This window comes from Epinephelus fuscoguttatus, linkage group LG11 (genome assembly GCF_011397635.1).
Source record: "Epinephelus fuscoguttatus linkage group LG11, E.fuscoguttatus.final_Chr_v1".
Taxonomy (NCBI): domain Eukaryota; kingdom Metazoa; phylum Chordata; class Actinopteri; order Perciformes; family Serranidae; genus Epinephelus; species Epinephelus fuscoguttatus.
In genome coordinates, this window is record NC_064762.1 from 23,014,716 (window position 1) to 23,034,280 (window position 19,565).

The following is a 19,565-nucleotide window of genomic DNA, read 5'->3' on the forward strand; positions in this document are numbered from 1 at the left end:
TTAACCAACAAAAAGAGAGGAAGAAAACCACAAAATGATAAAGGAGAAAATTATTTTTTTTAACAGTTTGGGGTTAGGAAATCAATAGTAGTCGACTATTGTCATTTCCAAACAGGTTAAGATTAGGAAAGCGGTCTGGGGTCAGGTTAAGATATTCATTAAATATTTAGACATGAAAGGGGTCAAATTTGACCTGAACACAAAATAAGGGTTTAACAGAATTGCTGACCTTGGGAGCATAGATATGCTCCTGTTCTCTGTCAGCATGCTAAACTAACCAGCTGCTGTCTGCAAACCAGCTTAACTGTAAACTCTGTTCTCACCATATAGACACGAGCGTGGCATCAGCCTTTTATTTAACCCTCAGCCAGAAAAGTGTTTTTCCCAAAATGCTAAACTAATTCTTCAGTGCTTGTAAATGCTGCTAATGCACAAATAGTGCTCAGAACAAAAAGCCAGACTTCTGATAAACAGACTCCAGTGGCTCTTATTCCCATTCCTGCAATCAAAAGCCAATTGTTTATCTGGCAGGAATGTGAGACATCTGGTTCATATTCATCTTATATTGACTAAAACCCAACTTTGTAGAAATTTGGCCCTGCAGGAGAACTGATGGGGCGAGGTGTGGCTGCAGCACCCCAGACCCAGAGGAGGGGCTCAGATCTGACATCACTGGGACGAGAAGAAAGAAAAATACATCCCACACCCCTCAGCTTCAGCCAGCAGGGAAGAGAGGGCTTCATACTTGTGACTGAAGCTCGAGGTGTGGCTGCGAAGTCTTCAGTAGTCTTCTTGGGGAGATTTTCTGACTCACAGCTTTTCTTTTCTGATGAGGCTTGAAGACTGGCTTTGTTCCAGATGAGGACAGTGCAGTTACAATCATATTTCAAACACTTCTGAACAATGCTTCAATTTATTTTAGCCTTTATTTAATAATCCATCCTCCATTCTCTTGCAATCAGAAAAAAAATGATTTCCCTTTCTTTTAGACTGTAATTTCATCTCACCACTCCAACTCACTTCACAGCCAACGCTGCTGTCATCGGCGCTGCCTCAGACAAACAGCCAGGTTTATTGGACTGCGCAGGCTTTTGCATATTCCTCCTCAGCGGGAAGCACCGTGTTTCTACATGAATGAACATGGCTGAGTTGTCAGAAGGCTGAATGGTGAAACAGGCTCAATCTGTATTACACAGGGAAGGAAGCTGCTCTTTGATACCAGTGGCATGCGGAGCTGTGTCCAATTCTGTAAGCGACTCAGCGAGCACAAGACAGAATTTCATTCCTCTCGTTTAAAGATGCATAGTGTACAGAGTTATGCCAGACCACAATACAGAAAAAAAGAGCTGTCTTTGTGTCGCACAAACCCTCAGAGAGACACCCATAAATCTGGTAAACGGTTTGACTGATAATCCAAAATCATAAAAGGGGGAAACCGGTGAATGGATCTTGCATAATGTCACGTGCATGTAAACAAACTGTACAAAGCATAGCTTGTAAGCATAGTTGCAGCATGTAGTAGGCCCTTTGTAACAGTCTTCTGGTTGCCTTCTCTTTTGTCAATGGCTATGACTGATAGAGAAATGTCTGGTATGCTGGTGGCAGCTGAAGTCCAGAGAAGCCGTGTCTGGCTGGGAGGAGTCTGCCAGTGCTGGACCGAGCTCTTTGGTCCAAGATTCAGAGACAAAAAAAAAAACAAAAACATTTGGAAGTGTCTTCACATTGTCCTGTAAACAGTTAGTGTACATGCAGATTTTTGTTGTATGCAGCATTACTGGAGAAACCGTCTGCTCTGGGTTAGTTCAGTAATTATAATGTCATTAATTTTCAATCTGCCGTCGCCTTCTCCTGTCAATAAAAAGGCTGGAGCTGCAGTTTACATCTCCACCTCCGCCAATAAAGTCAGTCTGTCAGAGGAAAGTGGCAGATTAAAGGGCACTCATGCAGTCTCTGCTGGCAGTGAAGACTGGGAACCCATGCCCGCCCTCACACCTGTACGCAGCACACACACACACACACACACACACACACACACACACACATCTCACAAGGTGCTTCCTGCTCCCCCCCTCCCCCCCAAAAAAACTGACTCTCCAGGGAATGTTGTTAATGTCAGTCTACATAAATCTCCCTCTTATGTGTCGGTGAGCGTGTGCCAGTGGCAGACCTGCTGTCCCTCCGCCTCTTTCATCTCTGTCCAGTGGGCCTGCTGCTCCTCGCCGGTGCTGTTGAGGCCCAGGGAGACCCAGCCCAGCCTCTCCCTGGGCCTCATGCTGCTCCGGCGGCAGAACACCGTCAGCACCAGAGACACCTCGGACAGCTGGAAGAGCGCCACCTGGAACAGGAACGTCTCCTTGTAGGTGGGGTTGGGCTGGCCGCGGCACACGGCCGTCTTGCACTTGGACATCTCTTTCCCCTTGGAGTCCAGCATGGTCAGCTTCACGTAGGTGTCTGGAAGGAGGTGTGGGAGAGTGGTGAGAGAGCGCCATCAAGTGGTGGGAGAGCAGTACTGCAACAAGCACAGTTTTTAAATCTTGGAAGCAGAGTCAGTGTCTGGAAGTGAACCAGTGCTGTGAGCGACATTTTGGGTGGAAATACATTATCAAATGGTTCCTTAAGGGCTCTTTCTTCTGCATTCTACTGAAAGGATACTTGTGAACTCTAAACCAATCCAGATTTATTATTCAAAAATCAAAAGACTTCACACTGAGTTATTTGGGGCCCAAAAGGGCACAAGTGTACTTGAAAATATTTTCTTCAGTAAATTTTAAAACATTGTTCATTATCTAAGTCCATCACTTTCATCTGCTGGGGCCAGGTCATGGGGCAGCAGGCCAAGCATAGCACCCCAGACGTCCCTCTCCCCAGCAATGCTTTTGCAGCTATCTCTGGATTACCCAGAGGCGTTCTCAGGCCAGATGGGATATGAAGTCCCTCCAGCATGTTCTGGGTCTGCCCTGGGGCCTCCTACCAGTTGTATGTAAGACATTAAGTATTAAGACATTGCCCAGTTTTATATTCAAGGTTATAATCAATGAATAAAGTTGGAAAGTATGGTCATTTTTTTGTTTTGGCTGTCCTGTAAATTCGGTCAAATTCAGCCGGCTAGTCTAGCTCCGTCCAAAGGTGCAAAAAATCAGTCTGTTAGCCCTCTGAAGCTCACAAATAAACATGGTATCTACTTAATATGTTTATATATTTCCTGTATTTATTTATTAACGGTACAAAAACGTACATAGAAAAATGTCAATTTAAAGTTTGAGGAGTAGAAGTGCTGAGCATTTATTGACCTACTTGTGTACATGTACATTTACATTACACCCACAGAAATAAACTTTAGAGGTGGTGGTGGTAAGGATTTTTTTTGGACAGAGTCAGGCCAGCTGTTCACTGTTTTCAGTCTTAATGCAAAACTAAACTAAGAGTCCTCAGGCTGTAGCTTCAGATTTACTGTACAGACATGTGAGCACGTCTCTGAGAAGGCAAAGAAGTGTTTTCTCCCAAAAATTCCTTTAAAGATTTCAGCGCAGTTATATGTGCAAACACCAGAAATAAAACCAAACGTTTCTGTGTTGCTGGATACTGCAAGATATGAGTGATAATAAATGTTGTTCTGAAATTTGGACGGACTAGCCCTTTAATTTAATGTTATATATGTAAGAAACAAATATTTGGAGGATTATATTCAAAGAGTGTGTGTTTGTTAATTTACGCACTGATCAAATTTCATCCAGGGAACCAAACGTGGCATTTTGGGTTAAAACCTTAAAATATAACTTACACATGATTGAAATATTCCTAACACTAATTACCTGAAGTAATTAAGTGCTGACTCACCTCTCATGATATAAAGCTGCCCCCCGACAAAGTGTTTTATACAACAGAACAGACCGTCTGTGACACACACCACGGCACACAGAGTTGGAAAGAAGAAAGAGAGGAAATAGTTTTCAGATTGTGACACACACCAAAAGTTCAGCTTTCATGGAACTCTGATAAACTGCAATTGTTTCAGCATTATGGCTTTAATCACTGAGGTTATTAAAAAGCTGGTGCTGTTGCCAGGAAACATTTAAATGTAATGGTGCACAATTTGTTTTCGTTACACGCTGCCGGGAGTCTTGCCCATCTGTTTTGCCAAAACAATTGCTCAGTGTATCAGCACACTTTGGGGAAGCAATATTACAAGAGAGAAATTTTACCGAAAGGGAAATTTACATCGTCACTCGGCACCTCTATCAAAGCTGGCACAACAGCCAAGAATTAGATGATTTTACATGGAAGCTTTTGTACGTACTGACAGGTTTATCCGACGCTGTGGTTTTAAAGTGGCTTCCCTGGATGACCTCAGCTGATAGCTGTCCCGTGGCAGAGTTGTAGATGAGACCCAGGAGGATCTCTGGCAAGGAGGAGTCTTCAGTGGAGCGGTAGGACAGAGCTCCTGCACTGCGAGACACGCTCACCACAGAGCCACAACCCTGGGAATATCAACCACAGAGGGAGTTATCAGTAAAAGCACCAGTTAGATTCTGAACAGTATCTACATGGAGTCATAACCAATAAAAAGAAGGCGTTCCAAGGCAGTCTGGCCTTCTTATAGGACCTGGATCCTCAACAGGCGGTCTGTGACCTCTAAGAGGCCCTCAGAGTTTCTGCAAGGGGCCGCCAGATTATTGTTTGATGATTTATTTAATTCTGAATTAAAATATGTATGAAAATAAACAATAACATAAATCCAACATTTTATTAGCTACTGTAAGATAAATCAGGCCATTCATTAAAAATATGTAGATACATATTTAATTTAATTTACATTACACATTATTGGTGATAAGCTAACTGTTAAGGCCCTGACACACCAAGCTGACAGTCAGCCATTGGCCAAATTTGAGCCGTTGGTGAGCGTCTGCCACCCTCGTCAGTGCGGTGTGTCCTGCGCTGTTGCCCCTCTTTGCCCCCCATTGGCTTTTTGCTTGGCCGATTCAATGTTGGCACAGCCGATCACTCTGATTGGCAGTTCAGCTCAGCGCACAAGAAGAGAAACTGAAGTGAGGTAAGTAAACAAAAAGCTAAAGCTGAGAGGGACCAAAACAAACTTGTTGCATAAGGCAAGATTATTTTTCTTTAGCAGATGTTAATGTGCTAACTAGCGCCAAGACATTTTTCTGGTTCCGTCTGCTGGTGTGGAGTCATTTCCTCCCACACAGGCCCAGAACGTATATGCTGGTTGACAGTTAGCAGTAGTCTTTGCAGTGTGTTCATGTGCAACTTTCTTGGCTGAGACACAGCAACGTCAGGTGACACAGCAGGTGCCGAAAGTGCAAAGGTGAAGCTAACACACCTAGCCATGCTCCAACTGCTGTTCGCTTAGCAACTACTGGCAAGCACAACCTAGAGAAAACCTGAACCCCTCTCACTAGGGTGAGAAAAATTGAACATTATTGGGATTTGAACTCCTGGTATAACAAAACAAAGACATCTGAAGATTTCACGTTGGACTCTAGGAAATTAGGATGGTTATTTTCTTATAGTTTTATAGAATAAGAATACATGTATTAATTGAGAAAATATAAAGATTAATTGATAATGAAAACAGCCCTTACTTGAAGCCCTAGATTAATATGCAGTTGAATGACACAGGTCTGCAGCTGATATATTCACTGTCAAACTACAGTCCCAGTGCGTCAGATAAAACTATGCACAGTGTAAGATATAAATTCACAAAGTGTTCTCACTGTAAGTTCAGAGCCCGGCTCCAGGGTGACAGGCAGAGCGATCTTGCCCTGCAGGTTGAGCTTAGTCAGGTAGAACACCTTCTCTCCCAGGACCTTCTCCTTTTTCATCCGCCTGATGCTGTACAGTCGGAAGCGCACAGCGTAGTCCCCCAGGGCCTCCTGTTCCACCCTGGAAAACTTGAATGTTTCCGTGAAGACAGGACACGGGCCCTTCTGCACGCCCGTCTTGGCCCGTTGCTTCTTGGTGGGCAGCAGGACCAGGTGGACCTGCCACGCGATGTTGCCCGTCTGTTTGAGAGCAGGGATGTCTGTTGCCGCAGTGACCGTGACAGCCAACCACTGCTCACCAGAGTCATATTCAAAAGCGACGTCCAGGGTGCCGTATTTGGCGAGTGGCTCTGGCTCGTAGGCTGTGGGGAGGCGAGGACCGGAGCCGTCCTGAAGGGAGGAAAGAATAAGAGGAAGGCTGAGTGTAAGAGAGGAGAGAATCTGAAGCAGCTTCCTCCATCAACTTCCTCCATCAACTTCCTCCTGTTCCTGGACAGTATTGGGTCAGTTAAGTTACTCATCATGGTTGGGTAGGAACAGCTTACATGTATTTGGGATTATGTAATCAAACCAGATTACATTTGAAAACATATAATTATATCATACAAATAATGCGATTATTAAAAATTATTTGATTACATTTTGCCTTTAAAATGTGGCAAATTTAAAACTTAAAATTAAATTAAATGAATATAAATTGAAATAAAATAAAATAAAATTAAATTTAAAAAATATCTGTTTAAAATAATAACCTATATTTTATGTCCCAACACAGTGAAAAAGTTGCTGTGTTTCCTGCTGCAAACATATTTTGTTCACACAGAAAATATTTCTGGCAGTAGGAAGCGATGTAAAAAAAAAAAAAAAAAAAAAAAAGGAGAAAAAATGTAAATGAGTTTCTGAATAAGTTAAGACAATAAATTAATAATCTACAGAGTAGCTTGTGCAGCAAAAGGTATTTTTAGAGCCCAATTAGTGTAAGTTTTTTCACCTGTTTTTGTCATGTTTAAAATAATCACTGATTTATTTTTATATAATGATCCTCAGGAGTTATAATAATGAGATCTGGGTCAGACTGAGTATCAGGATATTCTGTAGGACCAATGTAACAACAGCACAACAATATCTGGAACAGTGCTGGTATTTTTGTCCCCTTTCAAACCAGTACAGTGACCCGCCCCCTTGTCTCGTTATAATGAGATGAACTGAACTGTAACTGACACTGTAACCTAAGTAACACTGACAGTAAACAACTTACTGTATGTAATTACAGTAGTGGTCTCATATGAATCTTTAATTAATTGGCAGTAAGGGGGCTTTGTATATGGTGTTTATACTATAACCTTAGTGAACAACAAGGCAGGTTTGATATAAAATATATTCATACTATAAAAAGAATTGTTAGTACTGCTTAAAGTCACAGAGGAGGGAACACAGAGTAGCTCTGCTCTGACCTCTGGTCCCAGCACAGCGGTGCTGTCACTGGGAATGTCCTCCTCGCAGCCTTTGTTGAGGTAGCTCTCAGTGTCCTGCTCCACGCTGGCCTCACTGGAGCAGCGGGGGCTGTCGCAGCGCTGTGGGGACGACCCCCTCCTGACCCCTCGCTCTGAGCGGGACCGAGAGGACACGCGTACCGCCGAGCCCTCGTCCTGATACGGTGGAGGCTGAGTCTCACTGAGGGACGACTCCTTCTTAATTCTCTGGATGCTGTTGGCTGCTCTCAGCACAGTGACACAGAGAGATGCAGAGGGAGTAATGTGATACGAGAGGAGTGTTACTGGAGACGCACTGTGCTCTGCAGAGATACGCATTATGTATGTATGCAATGTACAGTCGACCACAGAGTCAGGTTAACCTCTTAAACTGTGTCAGAGCCACAGAGGCCATCTTTTTTTTTTAACTAAACAGCTTCACAGACTTTTATTCTAAACTCTTGTCGAGATGTAAAATTCAGTCACACAAAGATTGGCATCTTGAGTTTAAATATTTCACTCTGTAATTATCATGTGAAAAAAGATCCTACATAAATAAGTGCACACTAAAGGCAGACATTAAATGCAGTTCAAAGTTTTGAGTAACTTCTCTAATATAGTGAGACTTTACAGGAATACTTCACCCCCTAAATGATCACTTGTATATCAGTTGTTCAACCTATGTATTCTAAATTTGGGAAGAAGACTCCAGTGTGAATGAAGAATCTGTAAAAAGCTACTTTCCCTTCTCCCTCCCTTGTAGATCTGCCCAGGTGAGCTGCATTACCTAACGAGGTGCATCACACCTGGCATGGAGGAGGCCTCTGGTGTGGGGACTGCCTCCTCTCAGCTTGGGATTTTTGTTGTCTTGTTTGCTTGTTTTATTTGTTAATAAATCCCATGGAATTGAGTGTTTTAAAGGTGTTTATGTGGTCATTTTGGGTCAGTGTTGGAGTTTTGTTTGCCCCATAGGGCCACCTAAGGGTGGGGCGTCACGAAAGCAAACATTCTTCATGAACTTAAGTTGTAGGGGAACACGTTCTCAAAAACAGTGCAGATGCACCACTCATCTGTGTGAGACTATTTATGCGCACGTTTTTTCGATAGTTAGGTTACAGAAAATTAGTGTGTTTGGGGAGTACTGAGCATACGACTGGATAAATAAGACTTGGATTATAATGCATGAGAGTTTGTGACCAGATGGTTTATTATAGTTTTGCTGTTTTTAAACACAAACCACTACGACTTCAGTACATCAAGAATTTCCTCCTTTTTTGGATTCTCCGTTGGAGGCATGCAAGAACAATTACGTTTTCTTCACAAATTCAAGGTAACATTGGGTAAGTAATTGATATACAAATACATTGGGGGCTGGGTTATAAACCATTTGGGGGGGAGTCTTCCTTTAACCCTTTGAAACCTGGAGTGACATCACTTTTCTTGTGCTTTCAGATGCCTTTCGCAAGTGTTTAAACCTTTAAAGGTAGGGTCTGGAGGATTTTCCAGTTGCTGTTTGTAAACACACATTCAAATTTGGCCCCTCCTATCAGGCTCAGCTCTCCCGGGTGTACGGAGCCCGGAGGTACGGAAGAAGGCTTCACAGAAGAGGTTCAGGCAAGGCTCGCACTGGTGCATGCTCGGACACGCTCAGGCACGGCACCTGCGCTCTCTCATTGGCTGGGGAAATCTCTGCCCAGAAGTGGTCCTAGCTCACAAAAACATCAAAATACAGTTAAAGGGCAGGAGCTCTGCAAACAGAGTCACCACCACACATGAGTAGAAGCCCATAGGGGATGATTAAGCAGGATTTCATTTGTATATGTCTATATTTTGTTTTGTTTGAAAATCCACCAGATCCTACCTTTAAACCCTGAGCAAATTGGTGCGATTTCTTTCAGAAACATGGGGGAAAAGGGTGATGAGCAACATGGTAAAAAATGTCCCACAAATTGCAAAAAATAAATAAAATAAAATAGAAAATATAAGAAAAAAGCTAGGAAAAAAAAAAATAATAATAATAATAATTATTATTATTATTGTTATTAGATTTTAAAATTATTTTATAGAATTATTATAATTTTAAGCACTCTTTCCAGGTCATTTCCTTGTTTATTTGTTTTTAACTTTCTTTTTTTCCCCACTAATTTTCTTGTATTTAATTTTTTTCTTTTTACTAATTTTTTTGTGTCATTTATTCTTTAGTTTTGAAAAAAAAATCTAGCCAGTTTTGTCAGGTTTCAAAGTGTCAAAGTAACATGACGGCTCAGCACAGACTAGAAAGGGACATACAGTGACGGGAAGTGTAAAATGTGAAAATATCAAACTGATATAAATGTCTTCATTTTGACCTTTAAGGCAATAGAAGTGAAATTAAGAAACAATGGTACATTTAACCAGAATAGGTACTTGACATTATTAATGTTGTTATTGCATTTATTACATTTTATTTTTAGACATTTCAATTAATTGAATCTCTGTTTTTATAGTCATGTTGTGTTATATTTTCATCCTATTTCATCTTGCGTGTGTCTTGTGTGTTTTGTAACCTTTATGTTTTATGATGTGCAGTGTTTGTGTTGTATAACTGAGCGTGCTCTCACCTCGCCCACTGGAGGCCTCACTGCTGTAGCCTCCCTGCTCAGCAGACTGTTTGCGTTTGTTGCTCCACGCAGAAGTCGTGTTCTGCTGGGCCACAGCCTCGGGGCCTTTGTCCTCCTCGCTGTCTGATAAAACTCCCTCTGGACAGAGCACACGGAGACTCCGGTTCAAACATTACATTTGTCTTACAAAATACAACATATGCAGCGTTTGAATAAAAGCAGGACACAGATGCAGAGATGCAGAAGCTGAAACTGGAACACAGCAGGCTGGGAAAAGGTCCTTCAAGGTAAGAGCTTCAGAGAAGAAGAAGAAGAAGAAGAAGAGACCCAGGTCGTGAAACAGAAGCAGCACACCATCTAACCTTTTTTTCCTTTCTTTTTCTTCTTGCTTTTCTTCCCTTTCTCCTTCTTCTTCTCCACGTCCGAGGCTTCATCAGATTTCTTTGAACCCTCTTTTGCTTCTTTCTTCTTCTTCTTCTTGTCTGACTTTTTCTTTTTTACCGTTGAGGAAGATCTAGAGAGCTCAGCCTCCTCCTCATCATCTCCTTCTCTCTCCAGGCTTTTCTCTTCCTCTTCCTCTCTGTCCTCTGTTTGCTTATTCTGTTTTGCTGACCCGCTTTCAGTGTCAGGACCAGGTGATGGAGGGGCTTTGTCGCAGTCATCACCTCTTGGCTGAGCGATGGCGTGCTCTCCACTGTCACTCGCCTTCCTGTCTCGTCCATTACTGGTGTCTGTTTTCTCTGAAGCATCACCTCCCTCCTCTTTCTCTCTGTCTTGGGATTCCTCTTTGTTTTTCTTTGCCTCTTTCTCCAGCTGCTTTTCTCTCCTCTCTCTCCTCCTCTGCTCTTTCTTCTCCTGCAGCTCCTTCTCCTCCTGCTTCCTCTTCTCTTCCTCTGCCAACTCAGCCTCTGTCTTTTTAACTCGCCAGCACCCGTCCCTCCATTCCCACTCCAGCTGGCTCTGGGCGCACTCTGCCTCTTTGGTTTCACTGGACTGGTTGGTCTTTGAGGACGTGTTGCTGGCTTTGCTTCCTCCTTCCTGTGCCGTGGACGTCTGACCAGACTCCTGGCCGCCGGCGTTCTCACCATCTTCCTCGTCCTGCACCTTGTTGATTATAGTGGTGACCTGCTCAGTCAGCTGGTCGCTGACAGCGTAAGTGACGTCACTGACGGCGTTGGCCAGGTCGTCCACGCGACTGGTGACGGCATCCAGGACAGAGGAAATGTTGACAGATGGGAGGTTCTGCTGGAAGCTCTTGAAGAAGGCCATCTCTCAGTCGGGGATCCTGTCACCACGCTGACCACTAGATTAGCTCATCAGAGGCACTGACACGGACATGTGGTTGTTAGCAGGGGGGTGCCATCAGTGTGTGCTGACACCAACACATGTACACACACCAATATGGTGACTGTAAAGATTGTAACACGTTTGTACAAGAGCTCTTTCACAGTGATTTTCTCATGTTCAAACATTAGAGTCACAATAAAATGAACATTAATTTATGAAGTGGGACAGTAGCACTTCAGAAACACATGACAATCTCAAGCTACGGCCTCAGTTAAGACTTGATTTATTCATTTTACACATTTTCTCCAGTACTAACTCTGTTCTCATGTCAGAGTGCTTTACAATCAGGTAATTATCCATCCTCCATCCACTATAACTTGTCTGCAATCATGTGAATCATGTGTGAGTTCAGGTGGAGGGCAGGAAGTGATAAATCTATACTCTAAGAACTGCAAATAAAGGAAAATGACTATAAGCGCTGAACCTGCAGGCAGCAGGTATCCTCAGAAAACTGAAACTCGTATCGGATGTGATCCGTACGAAACAAAGAAAAGGGATTTTTCCTACAATCTTACCAGTTTGCCAAAGTGGACACAATACAAACAACATCAGCACCACCACGCCGGATCCCTGATACTACAACTGCTCATGCCTGGCCCTCAGCAGTACCTCCTGTTGGTAGATTGTCATCAGCATATCGTGATTATTTCCTCAGACCAGTACACCCAGCGAACCCTGGGCCCATCAGTCCACAGCTTGTTGTAACTCAGCAAGCAGCACAGGAAGACACGTGACACATGTGCAGCCATGTCAGCAAGCTCTCAACCCGTGTGCTTTACGATCATCATAATAAATTACCTCGCACTACAGATGTCCTAACGTTACTGTATTACTATTGGGCTAGCCGATGAAAGCGTACAAGAGTCTAGTGGACTGGATCTATCTTGTGTGCAGTTGGGTCCGCAACCTCGGGACTAAAGTCAGACTGCCATCTTTTTTTTTTTACCAGGTGAATAAATGTCCGTAAAAATTGAATGCGCTGCTAGCATCAGGCTACTTGCTAATATTAGCTAACTTCAGCTACATTTTCTAGCCACTAGATCACCCGTTCTCAGAGGTCTGGCAGAGCACTGTTAAAATCTGGGTCGACAAATTTGACACAAAGCTTCACAGTTGAGCGTACAAACATACATTGAAACCACTTATGGAAAAATTCTGTTTGCAAATCAACACTATATAAAGTGTTTAACCTTCTCTCTTGTATATTCTTGTTCAGTGTGGTGACACTCCATCACACCTGGAGATGATGTTTGCTGAAACATGTCAGGATAAGAAATTAAAAGGTTAACTGAGGCCATTTTATGTGATTTTTTTGTTTCTGGAGGACTGCTATCCCAGGTCATAAGCTGCATAAGAACACCCATTTCACCATTTCAGCCCACAAACCCGGCATATGAACAGTAAGCTGCTTTTTTTCCTTGGATTTGATTTGGTTTTACATTGGACATGTGTCTGAGACGACATCAGGGTAAACTTCAAGGTCTGAACATAAAACCAGAACAAGCCCAACAATCATCCTAACGTGTGTGTATATGCAGCCACTGTTGTAGATCTACATGTGTGTTGAGTACCTGGCTGGTTGTTCTTATAGCCACCGAGATGTGACAGATCGCCAGGACTCTCCACTGACAGCTTGTTGCTGAGGTAAAGAAAAAACAGAGCCATCAACGCCATGAAGGCTGCAATGGAAGACAGGACACCCAGAAGCTCAGGAGAGACTGAGGAGCAGAAGAACAGGAATACAGAGGGAGGGAGAAAGAGAGAGAGATGGGGGAGGAAAAGGAAAGACAGACAGAAAAAGAGAAAACCAAAAATTAGACACAAACATTTACTGATTATGGAGGTGTGAGGTAACAGTTACATTTACACAAAAAGGCTATACATACAGCACACAACAAACACAGATGGCTGCAAGCTAAAATATGATGCACACAATGCTTTTAAAGCTGTAAACAACCACACTTTGATACCACAAATAACTCCATTTGATGATTCGCATCTTATTTTGGAATCAAACTCCTCCACTGTTGCCTTGTCAGGGAAATGTTGTGCTTTTTTAACAGTCAGTGGTTGTTCCACTTCAAAGGCACACCAGATACAATCTACAGCAGTGTATGTAGGCCAACCATACTTCATGTAACCATGCAGCGCTGCTGATGTGCTATTTTTATGAGAGCCTCAAAGGGGCTGTATCTAACTGAAACGTAGGCTCAGTAAACCAGCCGAACCGCGCTGGGCCTGCCTTTAATAGGCTACGACGCAGACACACCGCAGTGTAATAGCTGAAGAAAAAGGGGAAGTTCGTGGACAATGAGGCATGAATGGTATTTCCAAAGACCAAATGCCTCGGTGGAAAGGGTAGCTTGTGAGATGAAGCTCACTGCAGGCGAGGCTGTGTGATGTGCGGTGTCTGGATTTTAAATCTGAGCACCACATCATACAGTTTTTTGATCCCACAATTATATGGACGTATTCAGCAGTGAATCCCTCAGAGTTGTATTAGAAACACCAGTCTTGACGGGTTTGCACACCCACACAAGTGCTTTAAAATTGACTGTTCTTTAAACCCCTCCCCTGAGCAGCGATTGTCCAAACGTAGCTTAGCAACTGTAGGAGAGCCGTGGGTTTCTCCGCAGGTTGAGACAGTGAGTGTGGTGCTGTGGGGCAAAACTTTGGAGGTTGGCTGGAGCCTACCCCAGCTGACACTGGGCAAGAGGCAGGGTACACCCTGGACAGGTCACCAGACTATCACAGGGCTGACACATAGAGACAGACAACCATTCACACTCACATTTACACCTACGGACAATTTAGAGTCACCAGTTAACCTGCATGTCTTTGGACTGTGGGAGGAAGCTGGAGTACCCTGAGAAAACCCACGCTGACACAGGGAGAACATGCAAACTCTGCACAGAAGGGCTCCCCACCACTTTGTGCGTGATAAAGTCGTATACAAAAAAAGTTGAATAATTGCACGGAATATTCCAGCAGTTGAATTATTGCACCTTATAAATAATTATGAATTACGTATTAATGCAGAAGGTGAATCAAGTCAAGAAAAAGCTTGATTCTTGACTAGCAATGTGCAGTATTCTCTCACTGTGTCCTGGATGCTATCAGTGTTTAGGTTTGCCCTATATTGTGTTTGGGAAAGTTTATATTACAGCAACTGTTTTGTGTTGGAGACGTCTGCCTTCTCTCCAATATAATTGAACTAGATGGCACTCAGCTTGTATTGCCCAAAGCGCCAAAAACAAAAGATTGAAAAACTCAACAGCAACATCTATTTCCAAAATGTATAATCTCGTTACTCAAGATAATCCACAGACCTTGTTGTGAGCAGTTTCATGTAGGGACTATTTTCCTTGTACCGAAATACATCGGCCAAAGTCATCAACGTAAATGGCTATTTTATTTGTGATTGATAATTGCATTTCTGTTTGTATCTTATTTTGTGACATATTTTGTGTTACGTGTTTCATGTAATTAGTCTGTAGCACTCTTGATTTTTAATCTCAGTGTTGCGGTCATTGTTAAATGAGTAAACAACTAGACCATAATCAGTTACTCAAGTAATCGATTAGTTGATCAACAGAATCTATTATTATTTTTAAAGATGATTTTTGGTCCTTCTGCCTTTATTAGATAGGACAGTCTGAGCGTAAAAGGGGGAGAAAGAGGGGATGACATGTAGCAGAGGACTGCAGGCTGGAATTGAACCATATATGGGACACCTGCTCTACCTACTGGGCGCCCTGTTTGACAGAAAACAACTATTTTGATAATCTATTATTCATTTTTAGTCTTTTTTCCCCAAGAACCAAATATTCCCAAGTCACAGCCTCTCAGATGTCAGGATTTACTGTCTTTCGTTGTCTGACAGAAAACAGGTTTTAGACTTTTAATGAAAGCTATTCGAAGACGTCTACTTGAGTTAAGGAACTTGTATGTCCTGACATTTTATAGCTACAGTTGATCAGTTGATAAAATAAACATTAGTTGCAGCCCTGTTATAAAAAGACATAAAACGATGGTGCATTTCAGGTGGATGCGTCTGCTGAAGCAGCCCACATGTTGCAGCATGTGTTTTGCAGCAGTCACTGACTAAACTGGTCAGCAGTGTAAAACCCACCCTGAGAGCACTAACATGAGAGACGCAGAGAAAAACACAGGCACAGTCTCTCAACCCTCCTGACTACAGACTGAACTTACGGACGTACTTGTTTCACCATGGCAACAGGCAGAGACCACTGCAGCCTGACAACTGGCGCTGCTGCAGACTGCCAAAGTGATGAATGCTAAACTCCCAAGAATGGCAAGAGAAGTCGGAGGGAGAGATAAGAGAGGCGATGTGGCGGCAGAGGCTTACCTTCTCCAAATGAATATCCTCTTTAACGGCAGCTGTTCCCAAAAAGCACTATCAGTACTCACTGCTGCTATAGATAGCAAGTGATCTAAGACGAGGGGGGAAAAACAAAGTTGTCCTGCTCTGGAGTAATCCGACATGTAATAAATCCCTTACACTTAGTCCGGGCCAGCACTTGACAGGCTTACGTATCAACTCTCACTGCAGACACTTGTGTTGATTGTGCCAGAATGACCTCCGCAGCCATCGGGCACTGTCGAAATGAACAGCTTATGGCCGTGCTCCCAGGGCGTGAGGACACTTCATACATGGCCCTGCTCTGTAAATGTCAACAACAGCTGAATAATTTAGACACCTGAGGTAACCTGATGCCTCCGTCAATGCATACTGGAAAGTGGAGAGGTAGCGAGCCGGCCTTTGAGACAGCTCTTTTATATAATACCCATCACTCTCAGGAAAGCCTAATATTTCTCCCAACAGCAGAGCAGATTAAAGTTCCGTTCTCAGCCACTTCCCTCTCCCCTTGTCTGCCCTTCTATCACCCTATCCCATCCTCCCTGAGTGTGTGCATGTACAAATTGTGTGTCTCGACTGAATAAACAAGAAAACATAAGCAAATAAATCTGTTTTTTACTGCGTGTGAACTCAGGCTGAACTCATGACTCTGAACTGAGCCTCAGGATTCAATCTGCCTCTTTTTTTTTCCCAGGTAATGACTCCGGCACGCTGACTAACAAACATGAGAACGCAGCCACTGAACCATTCAATGAGCAAACAGCGAATGAATAATAACCTCAGAGAAACGTGAGCCCATTTAGACGAAAGGGGAAACAAATTATTTTGTCATGTTATGTCAAATATCCTCATTGTGAACATTAATTCATTCATGTCACAACTTATCCCACTTCTAAGCTTTGACACCAGCGCACACACTCAACTTGGTTGTAGTTTGTAGGGCAGGCTTGTTTAAAAAGTAGGTAGGCAATCTGGAAATGTTGCTTACACATGGACTTCTGATACGAAACACAACCTCCACGCTGCTGAATAAATCATGAACACACAGCTGCCTTCTTTTGCTGAAGTGAACCAAAACTTGATATGCCATGCATAATTCACTCGCAGACATTATGCTTTCTGAAGTCTATATGGAGGCACTTTCCATACACAAAACTTCAGTAAGAAATTCACATGAATAAAGGCAGGTTGAGAGCTGCATTTGGATGTGGCAATCTTTGTGCTTTTAAAATGATGTTGTGGAATTCAGCCAAGCACGAATTATGCTCAGGATGAAAACAAACACACACACACACACACACACACACACACACACACACACACACACACACACACATCTGCTAATGCAGATATACAAGTGCAGTGCTCGGCTGTACCGTGGCCTTACCTCGTCTGGCACAGATGAGCTCATGAACACCACAGTTCCTCCCCCCTCCTGGGAGAGAGACAGAGAGAGATGAAGTCAAAGGTTAGAAATATTATTCCACGTACTGTAGAAACATATGTTCAGGCCTCAGGTTAGGGAAGCTGGTAGATGATTATGACAACAAATATAAAACTAATTATCTGAACCACCGGAGAAAAAAAACCTCACAATCAAATTACTAGCCTAATTATGAACATCAAGTTAGCATGAATGTGCCATCAAAAGGAGGTGCGGAAAAAATGACTGTAGAATCTATTTGTGAATGCATGTTAAAAGGGGGTGTGGCTAAAAAAAAAAAAAGCTCAACATTTTTTAGCCACTTTCTTGCTGAGAGTTAGCTGAGAAGATGGACAAGTCTCTCATATCTGTCTGTTAGAAATAGACCTGGAGCCAGTTAGCTTAGCGCAAAAAGTTGACGCAAGAGAAACAGCTAGCCTACAAGTTTACAAAAACAAAAATACACAAAACACAAGTTTTTGTTTTATTGTGGGGGTATGTGCAAGACTATTTCTTGGCCGTGCTAATTATTGAGCTTTAAATGTGCTTCTAGGTAGATTTGTTTTACCTTTGACAGAGCCAGGCTAGCTGCTTCCTCCTACGCTAAGCTAAAAGTCTTTTGGTTCCAGCTTCAAACTGTATTTAAAGGTCCAGTCAGTGTGTAGGATTTAGAGTGATAAATTGGCATAATTGAAATATAATATCCATAACTATGTTTTAATTAGTTTATGATCACCTGAATCTCAAATAAGAATTGTTGTGTTTTTGTTACCTTAGAATAAGACGTTTATATCTATATACTGAGCGGGTGATCGTAGTGAAGGCAGAATATTTGTGAATGCATACTGAGGGAGTCTGGCTAAAAAGAAAAGCTCAACATTTTTTATTCACTTTCTGGTTGAGAGTTAGCTGAGAAAACTGATAACTCTGTCATATATAGACCTGGAGCCAGTTAGCTTAGCTTAGCTCATCTTAGCTTAGCTCAGCTTAGCTTAGCTTAGCTTAGCTTAGTTTAGCGCAAAAAAACTTGAAGCAAGGGAAACAGCCAGCCTACAAGCGTACAAAAAATACAAAAACTACAAGTTTTTGATTTATGGTGGAGGGTATATGCAGGACTATTTCTTTGCTGTGTTCATTATTGAGCTTTGAAGATGCTTCTCTGTAGATTTCTTTAATCTTCTGACAGAACCAGGCTAGCTGTTACCTCCTAAATTAAGCTAAGCTAATGGTCTTGTGGTTCCAGGTTCAAACTATATTTAAAGGTCCATTTTGTGGGATTTAGGGTGATAAACTAACAGCAATGGAATATAATATAATATTCATTACTATGTTTAAATTAGTGTATGATCACTGCAAAATAAGAATTGTTGTGTTTTTGTTACCTTAGAATGAACCATTAATATCTACATGCGGTGCAGGCCCGGTCCATTGATATATTAACAGACCTGAATACAGCATTAAAGGAGGGACCCTGTTCTTTTTTATGAAAGTTGTTCAGTGGGACATGAAGCCAAAAAAGCTCTATTTCTGCAGGATGAAATTAGCCAGATGATCAGCGCTGTGTCCGCATCATTGGGCCTATAGATCAAACACATTGCATACGTCCACCGGCCAAGCTGACTACTTCTGGTTTACTTCCGTTACTAAATGGGGATAAAATGATTTGATCTAGCAGCTCTTCTAGACTTTAAATGTTTAAATATTGTCAGAACAAAAAGATTTCATCCTGATAGAGGAACAAATCATTTCCAGGGGGCTGTAATGGTAAAAAAAAAATGTAACCACTGATTTGCTGATGTCTCTTTTACAATGTAAGTCAATGGGAAAAAGTCTTTATGGGCCCAATGGCATCATGTGACGGACCAGTGAGTTGTAATTCCACTGTTTGGCCAATATGAATATCGGCCATGAATACAGCCTTGAACGCAGGGCCCTATTCATTCCTATGACAGTTGAACAGCGGCACATGAAGCCAAAATGGTTTAACTGCCACGTATAAAATTACCCAGATGATCTAGAGATGATTGGCACTACTTCAGCACTGTGCAGCCCATTGAGCAGGTGCACGAGTGACTTATGTTGGCCAAGTGCGACCAAGCTGGACTGAGTGCAGCCAAGTGTCTTACTTTCACAGGCTGAATGACTAACTTCCAGTTTCGCGCTTTGCTAATTTGAATGAGTTATAATTCCACTGATTGGCCATTATGAATATTGGCTTCAAGCCCAACACACTTCCTGTGGGCTTGGTCTTGTCACACAGGTCACACAGAGTTCACCATATTGTTCTCCAGTAGCCCAGAATGGACAAACCATACGCTGGCTCAAAATTGGGGCATTTACATCTTTGCATCTGCCACTGAAACTCTGCTACATGCTTGGGAACCTGAGAAAGCTTTAGTTCTGCGACCTCACGCTAGATGCCACTAAATCCTACTAAATCCTGCACACTAGGCCTTTAACTGACAGATTTTAGAGGTGTATCAATCCTTTCATCCAGGCTATTCCTTTAAAATACTGTTCACTTTCAGGGATACACAGTTTGTAACCATATCAAAAGCA

General features: G+C 42.5%; 1 protein-coding gene across 1 annotated transcript; it reads right to left on the reverse strand.

Moving 5' to 3' along the window:
- Positions 1 to 2,048: 2,048 nt before the first annotated feature.
- On the reverse strand, positions 2,049 to 18,450 carry LOC125897047 (synaptotagmin-14-like). Its single transcript, XM_049590075.1, has 10 exons — positions 18,389 to 18,450; positions 16,971 to 17,018; positions 12,774 to 12,920; positions 10,218 to 11,180; positions 9,856 to 9,993; positions 7,238 to 7,497; positions 5,736 to 6,173; positions 4,298 to 4,478; positions 3,838 to 3,894; positions 2,049 to 2,451 (listed from the first exon to the last, which is right to left on the reverse strand). Exons 4-10 carry the CDS (start codon positions 11,122 to 11,124, stop codon positions 2,135 to 2,137), a joined length of 2,298 nt encoding a protein of 765 aa, XP_049446032.1. The 5' UTR covers positions 11,125 to 11,180; positions 12,774 to 12,920; positions 16,971 to 17,018; positions 18,389 to 18,450; the 3' UTR covers positions 2,049 to 2,134.
- Positions 18,451 to 19,565: the final 1,115 nt, after the last annotated feature.